At 41.3% G+C, this 17,886-nt stretch overlaps 1 protein-coding gene across 1 annotated transcript in view; it reads right to left on the reverse strand.

Annotated features, from left to right (window-relative positions):
* Positions 1 to 17,886, reverse strand: part of PHF21B (PHD finger protein 21B) — a 115,889-nt gene that overhangs the window by 12,927 nt on the left and 85,076 nt on the right. The window contains exons 6-10 of the mRNA XM_044277442.1: positions 17,294 to 17,638; positions 13,958 to 14,080; positions 10,686 to 10,737; positions 5,030 to 5,106; positions 2,944 to 2,995 (exon numbers count right to left, since the gene is read on the reverse strand). Coding sequence (XP_044133377.1) covers positions 2,944 to 2,995; positions 5,030 to 5,106; positions 10,686 to 10,737; positions 13,958 to 14,080; positions 17,294 to 17,638 — 649 coding nt within the window. The remainder of the gene's footprint in view (positions 1 to 2,943; positions 2,996 to 5,029; positions 5,107 to 10,685; positions 10,738 to 13,957; positions 14,081 to 17,293; positions 17,639 to 17,886) is intronic.

A 17,886-nucleotide genomic window follows, 5' to 3' on the forward strand; every position in this document is an offset into this window, starting at 1 on the left:
AGCTTACTGGCTACTGCTACTATTCTGGCAAAACAACAACTTTGCCGAATTCAACCTCCCCTCCATCTCCTGACGAGGGTCTGCTAGTCCCTAAAAACATTAGACTGACAACAGGATCTGTTTGCAAGTATCTAATATCTAAGCCACATGATGGACCCATTATAACAACATAGGTCACCTAATATTGATTAATTTGTTTACATTTCCGGTTAAACCTATAGACAGAATGATAAACTTACATGCAAGATGGGTGGAAGATAGTTCAAACTCAGTTTCGCCACTGATGAATGATATCATTACCACTCATAATTGATCTTTTGCCCAATTATCATTAAAGACGATTGTGGATCTCATTGACATTCCCTTAGTGTCAGTAGCCTCAAAGTCTATGCTGTCTGAACCCATATGCATACAGCAGAACTTCTTTTTGCAAAACAGTAATTTTTGCATATTGTACACTAATGAGTATGCTGCTCTGAGGTATACTGTACATGACTGTATAAGGTCAACGTTCTGATCACGCAAGGTGTTGACTTTCCATGACATTCAACCGGTAAAATGAATTACCTGAAAATATCCTATTTTCCTATTAGCAACTAATCAATTTGCTCACGGAATTGCTTGAGGTACATTAATCATAGCTATCAACCCTAAGATGAGGATCCTAATAACTCCGGGACATCAGTTAATAAAACCCAATAGACTGTTTTATGTTCACTAGAAAAATAGCGATGAGATCTGTCATCCAAATATAGAGATGATGGAGGATCTTCAAGGCCTTAGAGAATAGCACTGGGCACAAAAAAGTGGTAATCCATATTTCAGCAAAAAAACAAACAAAAAAACACATTGTACACATTCTTAAGGGCATGCCCTGACCCTTTCGAGGTCCAAGAATCATGAATATTCATAAAGATGGTTGCTTCCTTCATAGGATTCACTTTCTTTAAAAATAATCCCTTTTAGCTACAAACCTCCCTCTGATGATAAGCTGCCCCCCGAGTGATCAGCTGTAATCTGTGGGGCAACAGTTCATTTCTCCAGCAGCACCACCACAGGAGACATGAAGAATTACACAGTTATCATTCAAATCAATGGGCAGTCTGTGTAATGCATGAACATGCTGGGTCATCCAGAGAAGAACATGCTCAAAAATATATCATTGTGACTATGATATGCACTGGTCATCACATGGCACAAGACAGCATGAAATCTAGGTCTTAATATTAAAGTGTGTATTGTTTGTATTACTGTTTATGTAATTTGTCATTGTAATTATATGTGTATTATCATTCTATTCTGATGTCAGATCAGTTTAACTAGACAAAATTGAGGGACACTACATAGATGTCATATATCTCCTGCTGCAGTAAGCATCTGACACCAAATAGCATCTACCATAAAGAGGAGGTTACATGTGAGCAACTGTTAACTAGAGTATCAAACCAGCACTGATTGTGGGCTCCCCTTTGTTTGCTTTATGGGCCATATGTGGTTAACTCCATTAAGAGACACTCTTTTGGTTTATGGATTCCTCTGTGGCTTGCTCTTTTAGTGAAAATATGTGGCTAGCACTTTATAAAGAGGGATTATGCCTGGTGCTATTTTGGAGGGACACAAGGGAAATAATGATGCACTGTTTGGGCCAGGGAAGACAAAATGGCCAAATGCCCTGTGGCCTTCATGATTCATTACCATCTGAAGGACAATTATTAATTGGGAAATATATGATGTAGAGTTATTTGGACACTACATGTATTCTTAGGGCTTCTTCAAATGTCCGCATTGAAAACTTTCTGGGTTGTGGCTGCTGCAGTCAGATTTTAGTGTGGCAGTGAGGTCCCTATGTTCATGTAGGAAATGGACATGGCGACCACTGGAGATTCCAGGTTCATGTTGAAGGAAACATAGTCCAAGATAGGGCATGCTTTAGTGTTTTGGCATGGACCTGACACAGTGTTGTAAATAGCACTGCTGGTCTGATTGCTGACAAGGAGAGCACACAGACAAAAAATGCAGTCATGTGAATAGACTCTTATTTGTGCACTTTATGGAAGCTTCTGAAAGATTATTCTTGTGATTATGATACTGTTTGTAATCTTTTTATATTTTGTAAAGTTCCAGCCTTTATGAGGACTCTGTGGCTGGCACTGTTTCAGATGGAATGTGACTGGTACTGTAGAAAACAACACAGCTCTTGTAAAACTATTGAAATTCATATTAATCAATGAATTATAATGATTATGTTTTCCAAAAGAGATTCTGCAGCAACTGAGGCATGCATCATGAGGAATAATTGCCCATTATTGTAAATACTAAGAATATTGGATGTTAACTTGGAGTTGTGTATAGCCTCATGCTTTAGGGGGTCCTGAAACTCTGCGGTAACAGAATATTCTTAGGAGAAAGGGTGGTACACTATCTCATGTATAACTAACTGTTAGGGATAGGGCATAAAGTGGATACATAGATTATAACAATTAACGGCCTGCAACAAAGCAAAAACTGGAACTATGGCAGCGCCAACTGTATACAGTGGTCCCTCAAGTTACAATATTAATTGGTTCCAGGACGACCATTGTTGAAACCATTGTAGGTTGAGTAATCGGTTCCAAAGCCCCAAAATGTCATCCAAGATAAGGGAAAATGAAGATTTAAGAAAAATAAGCAGATAACTAAGACAGATAAAACAAGTCCTTACACATAACAGTCAGGAATAGCTGCTAACTAGCAACTAATACAGCTGGTTTACCAGAGAAGTGTTCTTGATTGGTTGGATCTGAGTTTGAGACATTGTATGTTGAGTCTGGTTTCAAATTGCGGTGGGGCAGAGAAGACCATTGTATGTTGAAAATATTGTATCCTGAGGCCATTGTATCTTGAGGGATGACTGTACTGCTTTTAACTGGACATATACAGCAGGTGGCAGAGCTGGCAACTTACCTTTCCCTGATAAGAACGGGTTACTCATATAGTTTGATGCAAGGCGTTTCCTCTGAAGACACAATAAGAACGCCATGAGACACAAAGACTTCGACATCTGGCATTTCACTCAATAACTAATGTTCACAAATATGTTGGTTGTTCAATGCACATTGTAAAGGAAAATCTCAGCAAGGCAAAAAATAGGTTAAAAAAAATCAACTATAGTCAAGCAAACCCTTTCTTCATGTTTCCTAATCCAGTCCTAGCTTGGGCTATAAAATATTGAAGCATAAGGATGAAGTATTTTTTCACTTGTCAGAGTGTTAAAAGGAAAGTGTCATCAGAAAGTCACCTATTGTTTAAATCACATTTTTAAGTTAAATATATTTTTTTGATGATTTTTGTTTTTGATTTTTCCATATCCCTATTTATATTTATATTGTAAAATATATAATCTAGAGATAACTTATCAGCAGCCATCACTTTATCATCATAGGCAGAATTACAATGACAGATATAATCTCTGCAGAGATAACACAAGGTCCACCAGTCATAATGAGTGATATGACAGCTTACCTACCCCCTCCTGACCTCTGCACAGGTCACAGACCATGTCTAGAAAACTCTCCCATAAAAGTCCATCAAAAGGGCTCAATGCCGGAAAAGAACTGATCAGGCATATCCCTATGCATTCTGAATGGAGAGTAATCCATTCAGGATGCATCAGGATGTTTTCCGTTCAGTCATTTTGACTGATCAGGCAAAAGAGAAAACCGTATGCTACGGTTTTCTCTCCGGCCCAAAAAAACTTAAGACTTGCCTGAATACCGGATCCAGCATTTTTTTCCATAGGAATGTATTAGTGCTGGATCCGGCATTCAAAATACCGGAATGCCAGATCAGTTTTGCCGGATGACACCGGAAAGACAGATCCGGCATTTCAATGCATTTTTCTGACTGATCAGGCATTTTTAAGACTGATCAGGATCCTGATCAGTCTTACAAATGCCATCAGTTGGTGTACGTTTTGCCGGATCTGGCAGCCAGTTCTAGCGACGGAAATGCTTGCCGGATCACTCTAGCCAGTTTTCGTTTACACCAGTTTTCGTTTACACCAGTCTCCCCCATTGAGCCTTTTCCTGTCCATTGTGTCTATGGCTCATATGGCTGCACTCAAAGAACAGGAAGTCTTGACATATTTTAAGCTTAGTGCCCGATGCTAAAACGACAGGATTTTAGGAAATTTTTAACTAGATAGGGATATGGAAAAAATAAAATAAAATCACATAAAATACAAAAAAAATGTTTATAATGAAAACTAGATTTACCGGTAATCAATAGGTAATTTTCTGATGACACATTCCCTTTAAGTCTGTGATCCATTAATCCATTCACAGTAATCAGTACAAAAAATAAAGTATGTTTTGAATAGTCAAAATATGGCTGAACACAATGAGATTTCAATGGGGTTCTTTTCAAACAAAAGTGCAACCCCCTTGAAAGACGACATTGGACTGTTGGTGGAGGAGCCTCAGAACTCAGCTTATATCTACCAAACGTAATGAAATAATCTCCGTGTCCTCAGTAATGTCTCCAGGCCCCTTGCTTGCTGTCAGCTCAGCACTTCTCTCTGCTTACTCATCACTGATTTTATGTTTTTCGCGCACACAAGTTTTTATCCTCAATCCCTTCTGATAGAAATGTTCAATCTGATTATTCAGCGTTTTAGGGGGTAAAATTGCTGTGTGCGGTAATCCTTCTGGTATGGAATATAAACTACGCTGAACATTATACATCATAGCTGACTGTCACAAAACACAAAGCAATTACATTGGCTTCTGTTCATTTGCCAATTTATTTTCCAAATGTCAAAAGTCTGTACCACATCCCCCCCCACCCCACCCCATTCCCTCTTGCTTGGGGCTCTGAATATGCATGAGTTGATCATACAATTCATTCTGGTTCCCGTATTCCCTTCCCCCTCCCCATTCCATCATACATGATGAAAATTGCTGGACGATCGTACTGAATGAATTTCCTTTATTCGTCCCTGACTTCTGCAAGGCATAAAGTTTTTATTATTACGAGTGGAGGTTGGTCATACCTCGGGTTCCAGGAGGCTACTGTAAGCCGGATTGGCCGTACTTCTCCTTTTTCTCTCATGACGTTTGCTTTGGATCTCTGTAACCGTGGAAACACATTTACATTAGTATTCCCCATATGTCAAAGGCAGGGATAGATATTACACCTCTTTAATAAATGCAGTGCATTGAAGGAAAACAAAGTTGAAGTGAAGTGGAATGCAAAGAATAGGGTCAGGTTTGAACGAGAATGCATGCCCCTTAAAAAAAAAAAAAAACATAGATAAATAAAGCAGAGTTGACTATAAAATCCACAAGCAAAATGAAAAAGTAAAAAATCACTTGTAAAAAAAACAACAACAAAAAAAAAACATAAAGCAGAGTTGACTATAAAATCTACAAGCGAAATGAAAAAGTAAAAAAACACTTGTAAAAAAAAACATAAAGCAGAGTTGACTATAAAATCTACAAGCGAAATGAAAAAGTAAAAAAACACTTGTAAAAAACCAAAAAAAAAAACAGATAAAGCAGAGTTGACTATAAAATCTACACGCAAAATGAAAATGTAAAAAAACACTTGTAAAAAATAAAAAAGTTAAGTCTGTAAAGCCTTGTATGCATTGTTCCAGGATGTAGTAGAGACAGTTCCTGCAAGTTCTGTGCATTATAGGAAAACATGCCCAAGGGTCACAGTGGCCCTTGGTCCTCATGCAGATGCAAAGCTGTTTAGATGCAACCTGCATGGCACCATAAGGAGGCCCTATGTGTCTGTATTACAGGACCTTAGGCAGGCCATGTCAGGCCTTATTCACTGCTCTATCACCATTACATTCCCCGTCTTAAGGACCAAAAAATAACAACCTCCTCTATTAGACATGGCCATCACATGTACACCAAAGTTGGCAACATTCCTGAATTTGCAATGATTTGTCCCTACCTTTCAGAGACTGTCCCAGCAAATTTGCGCTGTCCCTGACCAAATTGGGTGGGGCTTATGTAATCCCCAACCATAAGTAGGCAGTCCCAAGAGGGTTGTAAACATTCCCAGGAAGGGACTTACAGTCAATAAGCACAGTACATTACTGCATAAGCTACAAGAATAATAAAGTCCAGTGGGCCCTGAATGTATGATGGCACGGGGCCCACCTATTCTAAATGGCAACCCTGTCGGTAGGAATTCCTTGTGCTGTGGTGTCTGCACTGTGTTCTGCATCTAGGAGGCACCTAGGAAAGAACATGTAGTAGACCATATAGAGTATACAATAGTATCCATATGAATCCTTTTTATCTGTATGTCCAGCTTTCTTCACGTTCTGCTACTCAAGATCCTCTGAATAAAGAGCTTCCAAATAAAAAGCCTTATCCTACAGCGGGTGGAAAGACTGGTGCTAGGTCATCATGTTGTGGAAGGGGGTAAACATGGCGAGAATATGGACCACAATCAGGACTTTATTACCACCTCCTATGCTATTAGAGTATAATATGTAGTAAAGATATTCAATTAAGTTGTCACATCTGGCCTGGACAAGAAATGTGCACAGAGCTGTTGTTACTTCCCTCCCCCCACTCCTGTTAGCAGCACATATACAGTGCATTATCTGGCGGGTGGCAACAAGGTGCATAGAGAGGAGAATGCTCCTCCTGAGGGATGACTGGAGTGACTGAAGGTATTTAGAAAAGTCTATATTTAAAATACCAGCTAGTAAATGAAGGAAGCACGGCACTCACCATATGGTAAAATCTTCTCTTTATTGCATATAAGTCACTCCTATCATTAAGTCCTCATGCACATGGTGATTTTTGCAGTCCGCAAATCGCGGATCCGCAAAACACGGATGGCGTCCGTGCGCGTTCCGCAATTTGCGGAACGGCACGGGCAGCCTTTAATATAACTGCCTATTCTTGTCCGCAAAGTGCAGACAAGAATAGGTCATGTTATATTTTTTGTGCTGGGCCACAGAACAGAGCAACGGATGCGGACAGCTCACGGAGTGCTGTCCGCATCTTTTGCGGCCCCATTGAAGTGAATGCGTCCACATCCGAGCCGCCAAAACTGCAGCTCGGATGCGGACCAAAACAACGGCCGTGTGCATGAGGCCCAAGGCCTAGTGGTCCTAGCTCCCCAGTTTTCATAATTAATTCCGCTTCCTTGATTAGGAGTCCCTATGTCTATGCACTCCATCTGCATTGAATGTAAGTTTGCCTAATCGGTCTTATGCATCGGTCTAATGTTTTTTTCTATATAATATGGGCCGCACGTGTTATTGAGTATACCACATATTGTGTCTTACATGTAATTACATCTGTAATTATCAATTCATACCCTCCAAAATTCTAATTCCAGCATTGTCCGATGTAGCCTCTCACAAAAATAGCAATGCCCTCATCAGTAATTGCCCCTTGGTAAAATTCCCTTCTACCAGTTTTTTTTTCCCATCTACCTGTGTCACCTTATACCATCCTCTCACTAGAATATCACAAATTGTTAAGATGCACCAGAAAACTATAAGTGGTTGTTGATCGGCAACTTCTGAGAGTGTTGGATCATCTATAACTATTTTTACAAATAGAGGTTCGGAAATACCTCCCATTTTTGGAAATCTTGACAGAATTTCACTGGCAGGAAGACTACAGACTGGCAAGTGTGGCCATTGAGAGCTTGTACATCCGTGTCCCATCTTATGCGGGTGTCCAGGCAGTTAGACATTGCCTCTGATTTTGTATAACAGGTCTGTTAAATGTTACTTTTCGCCCTAGAACATAATTCCTTCAAGTTTCATGACAGGTGGTCCTGCCAAAGTCAGGTACATGTGATGGGGACCACAGTGCCCCCACTTTTACTAACCAGTTTTTGGCTGGCTTTGAAGAGGATATGATTTACGTTATATAGACATATTTATAGCATGGACATGGTTCATACGTTATTTGAATCAAAACAGGGTAAATATGTACTTTACTAGCCATTTTGGAGACCAAAATATACAATATCTTAAAGTCGAAGTCCATGTAGGTGAGGACGTAATCCATACTGGTGAATTTAGGAAGCTGAGGGCAACCGATTCTTTACTGAAGTAAGGTAGCTACCATCCAATGCATGTAAAACAAGTCCATTCAGCAAATTATAGAACATGCCCTACGTATTCTGGTCCTCAAATGAGGATCATGCACCCATTGAAGTCAATGGGTCTGCAAAAAAACACAGACAGCACACAGATGGTATCCGTATTTTGCAGATTCAAATACGGTTGTGTGTATGAGGCCTTAATAAAACTCATATGTAGAGGTGTAAGTGGAAGCTCTCTTTAATCTTTAACAGCCCCCCCAGGTACAGCTATCATAGGCGGTTTACAATACTGGTGCCTTCTTTTGCAACTGTTATGCACCCCTTATACTTATAGCAATGCCTGTGCCTACATGTAAATAGCGGGATCAGTCTCCATGATGTAGTATGCGGTAAATCGAAAAAGTTCAACCATCAGCAAAACATTCTAAATGAGCAAATGCATCAAATCTGTAACGAATGCAGAAAGGGATTGATATAAGTGTATGCATTATGCTAATGAAACATGGTAAAGAGTGCATCACGGCCGAGCCAGGGGTATAAGTGATAGGTACTGTGGGATGTACTGTATCCGCCGTATATACAAGTGGCTGGGTATTAGGAGAAGAACATAGCGGTGAAGAGCTATTAATGGAAATGGTGGATCATTTTTATTACTGTTGGAAGGCAGATGTCAGTTTGCAGATGCCGAGGAAGGAATATACCTCGCCTTAATGCCATTTACTGCAGATTAACACATTTCAGTTTTTTTTCTGTGTTTTCCTTTTGGTTTGAACAGTAATGTTAATTGAAAGTGGGTAAAGTTGTCATTAATGGCTCCCTAGGTAATGATCTACGCTTCTCTCACTCTGTCAGCAGCAGATGGGTAATGACATTAGCCATTTACAGGTATCTGCTGCATCCTAAATGACTTTTCTTGGGTGGCTCTGATATACCATGTGTTACCCAGCTTTCCCAACCTCCTGAAAGGCGAATATATTTAACTATAGATTCCCCATGCTGGCATTGCTGCTTAGCCAGTCAAATATGCCGTTCAAGACTTTCAGGAACCTGTAGGCACAGACTGACTTCTTAGACTCCACCAGTTAAAGGGGTTATCCACAACCTATAATGCCCCCCCCCCCCCCCATATACCTGGGTTCCTCACACAGATTGTACTTACCTCGATCCCCACCACCTGCTTAGCTTCTGATGCTGGCATGGGCGCCTCTGCATATCCCTGTCATGCGGATAGGAACGAGTCTCCCCTCCCTAGCATCACGGATAAGTACATTGTGTGTGAGGGGCCTAAGCATATGGGGGGGGGGGGGCATTATAGGTCTTGGATAACCCCTTAAAGACAACCACGACTTACATCATGTATGGTTTTCATATTTTTGGGTAGAGCGGTAGGTGCCTCACAACATGTAGCCGCCTCTGCAGCCTACCCCTGGATAGCCTCCTCTCAATAACAGCACTGTACCTACTTAAAGCTACTTTCACACTAACGGCAGCCGAATCTGTGCTGCTGCTAGTGCACCGTGCTGCCAGAAGTCCACTCCGACCCCATTGACTATAATGAAGGCGGGCCGGAGGTCTGACCGCAGAATGGCAAACATGCCGAGAGGCAACCGGAATAAAACTATGACATGTTGGAGTTTTATTCCGGCCGCCTCTTGGCATGATGTCCGTGCTGCGGCCGGCCCGCCGGGACAGCCTGCCAGAGAAGGCTGTCGCTAGTGTGAAAGTAGCCGAACATATACTGCCAGTTTTCTGGTGTAAAAAAGTTGCAAACCTCATGTCTGCAACTTTTTAAATGCCATTGTATCTAATTTTTGGCAGAAGTGGCGTTTCTATGCCGCTCTTGCCATTTTCACAAGAAAAGTGTGGAGAGGACGGGGCCAGCAAGCCCAACGTATTTTTATTGTTTAGCCCCAGTTTTCTGGCAAGAAAGAAGACTAAAATGTAGACCAGCTCCAAGCTGGCATAGATTTCACTTTAGGCATAAATTAGGCTCATCTTCCAGCAGCGTAAGAAATATCAGACTGGCGTAAAAATGCTGGTCTATGATAAATCCCCCCCCCCCAATTCCCCTTAATATGCATTAGGCCTAATGTGCCTATGAGCACATCCATTCCTTGATACAACCCCATTCACTGCCATCATTGCTTATCCATGCATATTTGCCATTCAGGTGGCCCCTGAAGCATTTCATAAGGGTCCAACCTTTCCCATGTTCCCATGAAGGAAATTATGTTTTGCTCTAGTATCATTGTAACATACTTACCTACAGTTTAAGGGAGTATCCTGTAAACCGCACCACAAAAGTGGACAAAAATATCAAAATTTTCACAATTTAAAGGTCGATAAGTATGCTGTCAAATTGCCTTTTTTGGGATCTGGGGAAGCTGCGTAATAGCCAATTTTGGGACTGTGATGGTGGTGATATATCTACAGTGAAACATCCTCTATTCTACTATCACTGTTGGTTTTCCTTTTAGGGTTTTGAAAATTTGGGTAACAGATTAAGGAACTTTCATGCCGGATATTTTTGTCACCCAGCTTTTCTAGTAACAGATCTAAAAACAGCTTAAAAGAATACTAAAGACAATATACAAAAGCCATGAAATATAACTCACCTTCCAGATGTTCTGTTGTAACAAGGCCTAGTGCTACCATAAAGGCAATTTTCTGGGGAGAAGGAAGGAAACAGAATTAACATTAATACACATTGAGATCATGTTCAATGTCATTAAAGGAGAGAGTGAATGGGAAGGTGGTGTTCTATGGCTGTATTTTCTTAAGAAAAAAAAAAGTACCATACCTTTCCATGGGATGTGTGTGGTGTTACAGTTCAGCTCAGTTCAGTGAATGGGACTGATCTGCAATATCACATGCAACCTGTGGACAGCGTGGTGTTAGAGATGAGCGAATTTCTCAGAAATTCGATTTGGCCGGTTCGCAGAATTTTTCGAAAAAATTGGGTTCGATCCGAATTTATTCGTGGCGAATTGTGTCAAAAAAGTATATTTCCTGGCTTTATAGTGGTGTAGTACACTGTGCCTTGTAGTAACACGCATAGGGAGTCTGCTGTGGTAGTAAAACAATACTGTGAGTCAGTATGACATGCAGATGACAGGTGTCGCTCATAGAATCACTGCACATTTCACTTATTTGGGCAGTTACGGGGCCAAAACGGACTAAATAACTCAAGTGTGAACTCAGCCTTACAGGTCAATGTTGGCGTCAAGAAGAAGCGCACTTTTACACCGTCGGCAGCTGATTCCACACCTGTTCTATTAAATGCTTATACAAGTAGAGCCCCCCTGACAGAGTAGATTGGGTGTCAGCAGTAAGTTTGTGCTGACATCACTGATTATTTTGTCCTTTCTCTGATCCGTCAGAACAATAACCCCAAAAAAACGGATCCTGTCTGTGGAGCATCCGCCTTCACTCGGTCAGCATTTGGTCAGTAATCCATCAGTATTGCTAAAGCCAAAAAAACAGGAGAGGATCCAAAACAGAGATGACACGTTAATGGAATATTTGCATGTCTTCTGTGTTTTGTACCCACTCCTGCTTTTGTCTACCAAATCATAAGCCAATTCTGATGCAAAATAGGGACCATGTCATGCAGGCCTTACAGCTGTTACACAGACAGGATCCGTTGTGTGTCTAATTTTTTCTTCCTTCCGACAGATCAGAAGAAGGGTCAAATAAATGATGATGTCAGCCAGGCCGAAAGGAAAAATAGTGGCCTAGTCATGAAGTAGGGAGGGTGGGAACAGCTTGAGAAGTCCACAGACTGGCCCTATGACATAGTGGTGAGGTGGAAGCAGCATGAGGAGACCACAGAGTGGCCCAATGACAGAGTCTGGAGGTGGCAGCAGCATCAGGAGTACACTAAATTGATTGTCTGTAGTGATGGACTAACATCTGCCGGGATGGTTTGCGATCAAGTTTGCGGCGAGTCCCATTCATTTTAATGGCAGGCGAAGCTGAAAACCTTCAGCTCATATTTGCAGCCAAGAAATAATTACTAGAAGACACAAATAGTCCCACAACATGGACAGTGACATACCAGATGTATTATTTAAATTTCCAATCTCCATTCATTTTTTTTTCCAATGCGAAATATCGGCAATTAAATTTTCGCGTATGCGCATGCGCAAATGCACTATACAGTACCGAAATGCACTATAAAGAAAGTATATTGGTATATAACACCCCGCTTCAATCTGTTCTTTTGGGGGACGACTGGTATATCACACCTGTAGAAATTATTTGTTCCAATAACGCTTATCCCTCTATATACCTGCAGTATCGCAGCAGAACCGCACACAACTGCCGCACAATACAAATGCACTATAATATACTTTCTAACATAGAAAGTATATTATAACATTGTACAAGGAAGGCAATCCATTAGAATATACATGAAGATAAAACGTAACCTTTAATAATTTTACTATGAGGGTCCATTCACATGTCCGTAAGTGTGTTGCGGATCCGCAAAACACGGACACCGGCAATGTGCATTCCGCAATTTGTGGACCGCACAACGCCGGCACTATAATGGAAAATGCCTAATCTTGTCTGCAATTGCGGACAAGAATAGGACATGTTCTATTTTTTTGCGAAAACGGAAGCACAGATGTGGAAGTGCGGATCCGCAAATACGGATGTGGATCCGCAAATGCAGATGTGGATCCGCAAATGCAGACAGCACATTCCGGCCCCTTTGAAAAAGAATGGGTCTGCACCTGTTCCGCAAAATTGCGGAACAGATGCGGACCCATTTTGCGGACGTGTGAATGGAAAAGATATCCCTCAAAATGAAAATATATTAAATTATTAAAGTTAACCAAAAAGCATAGATGTGGTAGGCAATAACAAGTGCTCGGCGGCACTAAATCAGGTGCTCGGCGGCACCAAATCAGAAACCATATGTCCTACCACAATCCGGGGGGTTCCAGTGCACATCGATGAATCCAGGAGGGAAAGCAAAAAAACATCCATCCCTGGGCTAGATGATGATGTGGTATTGAAGGACAGGTTGGGCCAAGAACTGTCCGTGATATTGCCTTACAGGGGGCTGCTATTCTGGCCCTGATAGCCTAACCACAGACCACCCACCCTGATAAGAGCGACCCCGTCCGGAACCTTACCCTATATAAAAATGGCCTTAGTAAGCCCCTAGCCCCTAGGCCCCTGACTTCCAGGTGATCACTATATAGATATGTGTTTTTGACTCATTATAAAAGTATATTATAAGTATATCGCCCCCCTCTGTGTATCACATATATCGATAGCACACCTATACTAGTGCTTAAAATGACTTTTTTGGCCCTATTAGCTAGTGTTTGGTGTCCCTAACAGCCTGTCCCTGCTTTACACAGCATCCTCTCCCTACACTGGCAAAACATTGAATGTAAAATGGCGCCCAGATCAGGTTTATTTATAAGGTGCTGAAACATCTCAATTGGCTGTCCTGTACCACCTGATGGATGTGTCATGGGTCAAAGTTCTTCACAATGTAAAAGAATATGGCGAATCGCGAACACGCAAAGTTTGTTGCGAAACGACCGCCAGGCGAACCGCAAGGCCATCTCTAATTGTCTGTTCTTGACAATCCTGTTTGAGAAGGGTATACCAGCTATAAGCTGAACAGTGGTAGTACTCAGATGTAATCTGAGAAGGAATCTGGCAACAAGCATTCGTTTCCCCTGCAATTGACATGGACATTAGAAAGTTCCTATTGAAGTCAATGGGCTGTCTGCAGAATTCTTGCATATGTCAGGTCTTCCAGAGTAAAAAGATACACTAGGGATATGGTCCTGTCATAAAGAAGAAACAACATCTCTTTGCTGAGGAACAAAATTAACCAATGAGTACTAAGCTCAAGTATTACCTCAGGATTTTCCTCCTTTTTCTTTTTGGTAGCTGGGGGTCCCTGAGGAGGTTCTTCACAAGGTTTCTTAATTTTTGTTTTGATCTCTGGTTGGCTCTGAACTTGAGGTTGTATGAAAATTACCTAAAACAAATGACACAGTCTTGATAAAAAAAAAAAAGTGGTGTTCTAAAATCATTAATTGGAAAATAATGACCAAAGCAAAGACTTGCCAGTTAAACCCAGATAGCAGTGCATCCTTTTTTCCTATTCTGTTTTTGTTTTCTGATTGCAGATTGTGTTATTTTATTTTCTGAACATGATTGTGGGGGGTGGCCATCTTGCCTGAGCTGTCCTTAACAGCATTTATAAAGCATTAAGAAAATTGCTTTATGGCAGCCCCATTGGCCATAGACACAATGGTCTCGAGGGGACCCTATAGACTTCTATGGGAGAGTTTTCTAGGCATGCTCTGTGAGCTGTGCAGAGGGCATTGTACAAGGAAAGAATACATGAGCTTTGACAATCACCTATTGTGAATGGTGGATCCTGTCTTATCTATCATTCTAATCCTTTCTGTAATATCACCTCAGTGTATAGATAAGCAAGTAACTGCAGTAAAGTGATCTGTACAGGCCAAGAAGTGGCGTTTATTATTCGTCTTAGTGGCCAGTGTAATAACTGCAGGATTTCATGTTCTTTGTTTAAATATAGATATTGACATGGAAAATTAAAAATAACATCATCGGAAATTCTTTAAAAATATATTAAACATAAAAACATGATATAAATAAGTCATTTTCTGATAACACATTCCCTTTAAGTACATGGGTACATGGCTCTAGGTATGCTGGGAGTTGTAGTTTGCAGCAGCTTGGAGAGCCACCAGTAGGAAACCACTGACCTAGACCCTTACATTAAAAGAATTCTACATGAGATGGGTTCATTGCTAGAATCTTATAGCTTCCCTAAAGTGCTGCTGATGTGAAGGAATGTGGGCTGTTCATGAACCAGAAGCCTGTATTGAAAGAAGAGTGAGTTGCACAATCAAACGATGTCCATAGCACAAAGAACTGATCTAGTCATAGGTTTGCTTAAAGATGTCAACTGATGGTCATAAGTCACCCATAGAAGCTCATACATGAGACAGTGCTGGAAATGCAACTTAAAGGGATTCTGTCACTAGGTTTCACCCCTGTCAGCTAAACATATGCTGATGTTCAGGGCCTCATCAGGATTCCTAATGTGGGCTTCTAAATGTGATCCGTAGCCTTATTTTGCAAAAAAAAAACAGGTTTTACTAACCTGTCACTCAAAGAAATAAGGTGCCCAAGGGGATGTCAAGGGATGCAAGGTGCCGGCCGCACCCACCGCCGTTTGTGCCCAGCGCCGCCTTTCCAGACTTCTGCACCGCCTCCTAATCCTCTGTGCCGCCTCTCGCTCTCCCTCCCACCCCCCTCCTCCTGCTGTAAGATCTTGCGCGTGCGCACAGGGCTCTGCCTGATGCACCCGTGCAGACTTCTCGATTTGCCTTCTTAAAGCGAAGTGCGCATGCGCCGGCACTTCGCTCAACCCAGGTATGACCTGCACTCTGGCGCCAGCCTCTCAGAGCCCTGCGCGCACGCGCAAGATCTTACAGCAGGAGGAGGGGGAGGGAGGGAGAGCGAGAGGCAACACAGAGGATTAGGAGGCGGTACAGAAGTCTGGAAAGGCAGCGCTGGGCACGAACGGCAGTGGGTGCGGCCGGCACCTTGCATCCCTTGACATCCCCTTGGGCACCTTATTTCTTTGAGTGACAGGTTAGTAAAACCTGTTTTTTAGCAAAATAAGGCTACGGATCACATTTAGAAGCCCACATTAGGAATCCTGATGAGGCCCTGAACATCAGCATATGTTTAGCTGACAGGGGTGAAACCTGGTGACAGAATCCCTTTAAAAGTGTGGCATGAAAGCATAAATCAGACGACAAAACATAACATGGGTCCTCCACACAATTAGATGGGCAAAGTAACATACATATCCTCATAGTTCCCTGATAGTTCCTCTAGGACAGTGTAGTCCTGCACAGTTTTTTCCCATCCAATAGCAAAGGGAAGAGGGCCAACCAGGTTTAGGCTCCCTTTCTCATTCGCATAGAAACTGCAGTTTGCCTCTATTTTATATTTATACCTTGACAAATGGTTATCAAAGATTTACAATCCCAATTCCCAAAAACTTGGGACGCTGTTTAAAATGCAAAAAAAGTAAATAAAAACAAATCTCATATGCCCATATTTTATTCACAATAGAACATAGAACACATATCAGATGTTGAAATTGAGACATTTTACAATTTCATGAAAAAATGATGTGGTTTAGCATTGTCTTGCTGAAATGCACAAGACCTTCCCTCAAAGAGACTTATAGATAAGAACATATGTTGTTCTAAAACCTCTATATACTGTTTAGCATTGATAGTGCCTTTCCAGATATGTAAGCCACCCATGTCAAAGGCACTAATGCAACCCCATAACATCAGAGATACAGGCTTCTGAACTGTATGCTGATAAAAAGCTGGATGGTCCTTCTCCTTTTAAGTCTGCAGAACACAGCTCTCATGGTTTCAAAAAATAATTTCACATTTTTATTCATCTGACCACAGAATAGATTTCCATTTTGCCTCAGTCCGTTTTAAATAAACATTTTGGATCATGTTAACATATGGCTTCTTCTTTGCATGATACAGCTTTAACTTGCATTTGTGTGTTCACAGACAGATTTCTGGAATTGTTCCTTAGTCCATGCAGTGATTTACAGTACAGAATCATTCCTGTTTTTAATGCAGTTCCACCTGAGGTCCAGTAGATCACAAGCATCCAATATTGACAGACGGCTTTGTCCCTTGAGCACACGGATATCTGAAGATTCTCAAAAAAAATTGGGATGATATTTTGTGTTGTAGATAGTGGGATAGTCAACATATTTGCAATTTTACATTGAGAAACATCTTTCTAAATTGTTCCACAATGTTTAGACAGTTTTTTGCAGATTGATGAAGCTCTGCCCATCTTTGCTTCTTTTTATGTGGCTTATAGTAGCATATTCCTCCTCCAACTGTTTTTTATTAGCTTACTTTTCCACCATTTTATTACCCCTGTCCCAACTTTTATGAGGTGCATCAAATTCTTAACGAGTTCATGAAATTGTAAAATGTGATATGTATTCTATGATCAACTGTGGAAAAAATATGGGTCTAGGAGATTTATGAATCATTGCAATAACTTTTATTTACAATTATTTACATTTTACACAGTGTTACAACTTTTTTGGAATTGGAGTTGTAGATGAAAAAAATGTAAAAAAATGGATTCAACCTACCTTGCTGTCAGCGCTGATTAGGAGCGGTTGAACTTTGATGCCATCATTCACCACAGAAACGTTGCTGGTGTTAATTGGGTTTGCATTGCTTGGCGAGGTGGATATAATTGCGTAGGCCACACCTCCACTACTTAGAGGCGAAGAAATTGTTGGTTCCAGTGAGCTCTGAGATTGGCCGTTGGAAGCCTGGAGGTGGCTGACGGTGTTGTTGGCAGTGGGAAGGGCTGGGCTGGGGTTTTTGATACTGACCACCGTGGCCTTTTGAAATGTAGGGGGTTGTTTAGAAGGCTGGTCTCTGCAGAGGGAGATGGGAAGGCTTTCTGGAATCAGAGTCTTTGGCCTAACCTGTAATAAAATTTATAAAAACTCATATGTAAGTAAGTAAGATCAAATTACTTGTAATGAAAAATAAAATTGAGTTGGTTGGGTATGGAGTTGTGGAAGTAGCAATCACAACGAGAACTCAACACTTCAGGTTCCACCCAACCAAAGGTGAGACCTGCACCTATCAGACACTGGGGGAATATCCTAGCAATAAGCCCCCAATGTACAAGATTATACACCCCCTTTAAGTAGGACTGCCCACATGACTC

Source organism: Bufo gargarizans, chromosome 2 (genome assembly GCF_014858855.1).
Source record: "Bufo gargarizans isolate SCDJY-AF-19 chromosome 2, ASM1485885v1, whole genome shotgun sequence".
Lineage (NCBI taxonomy): Eukaryota > Metazoa > Chordata > Amphibia > Anura > Bufonidae > Bufo > Bufo gargarizans.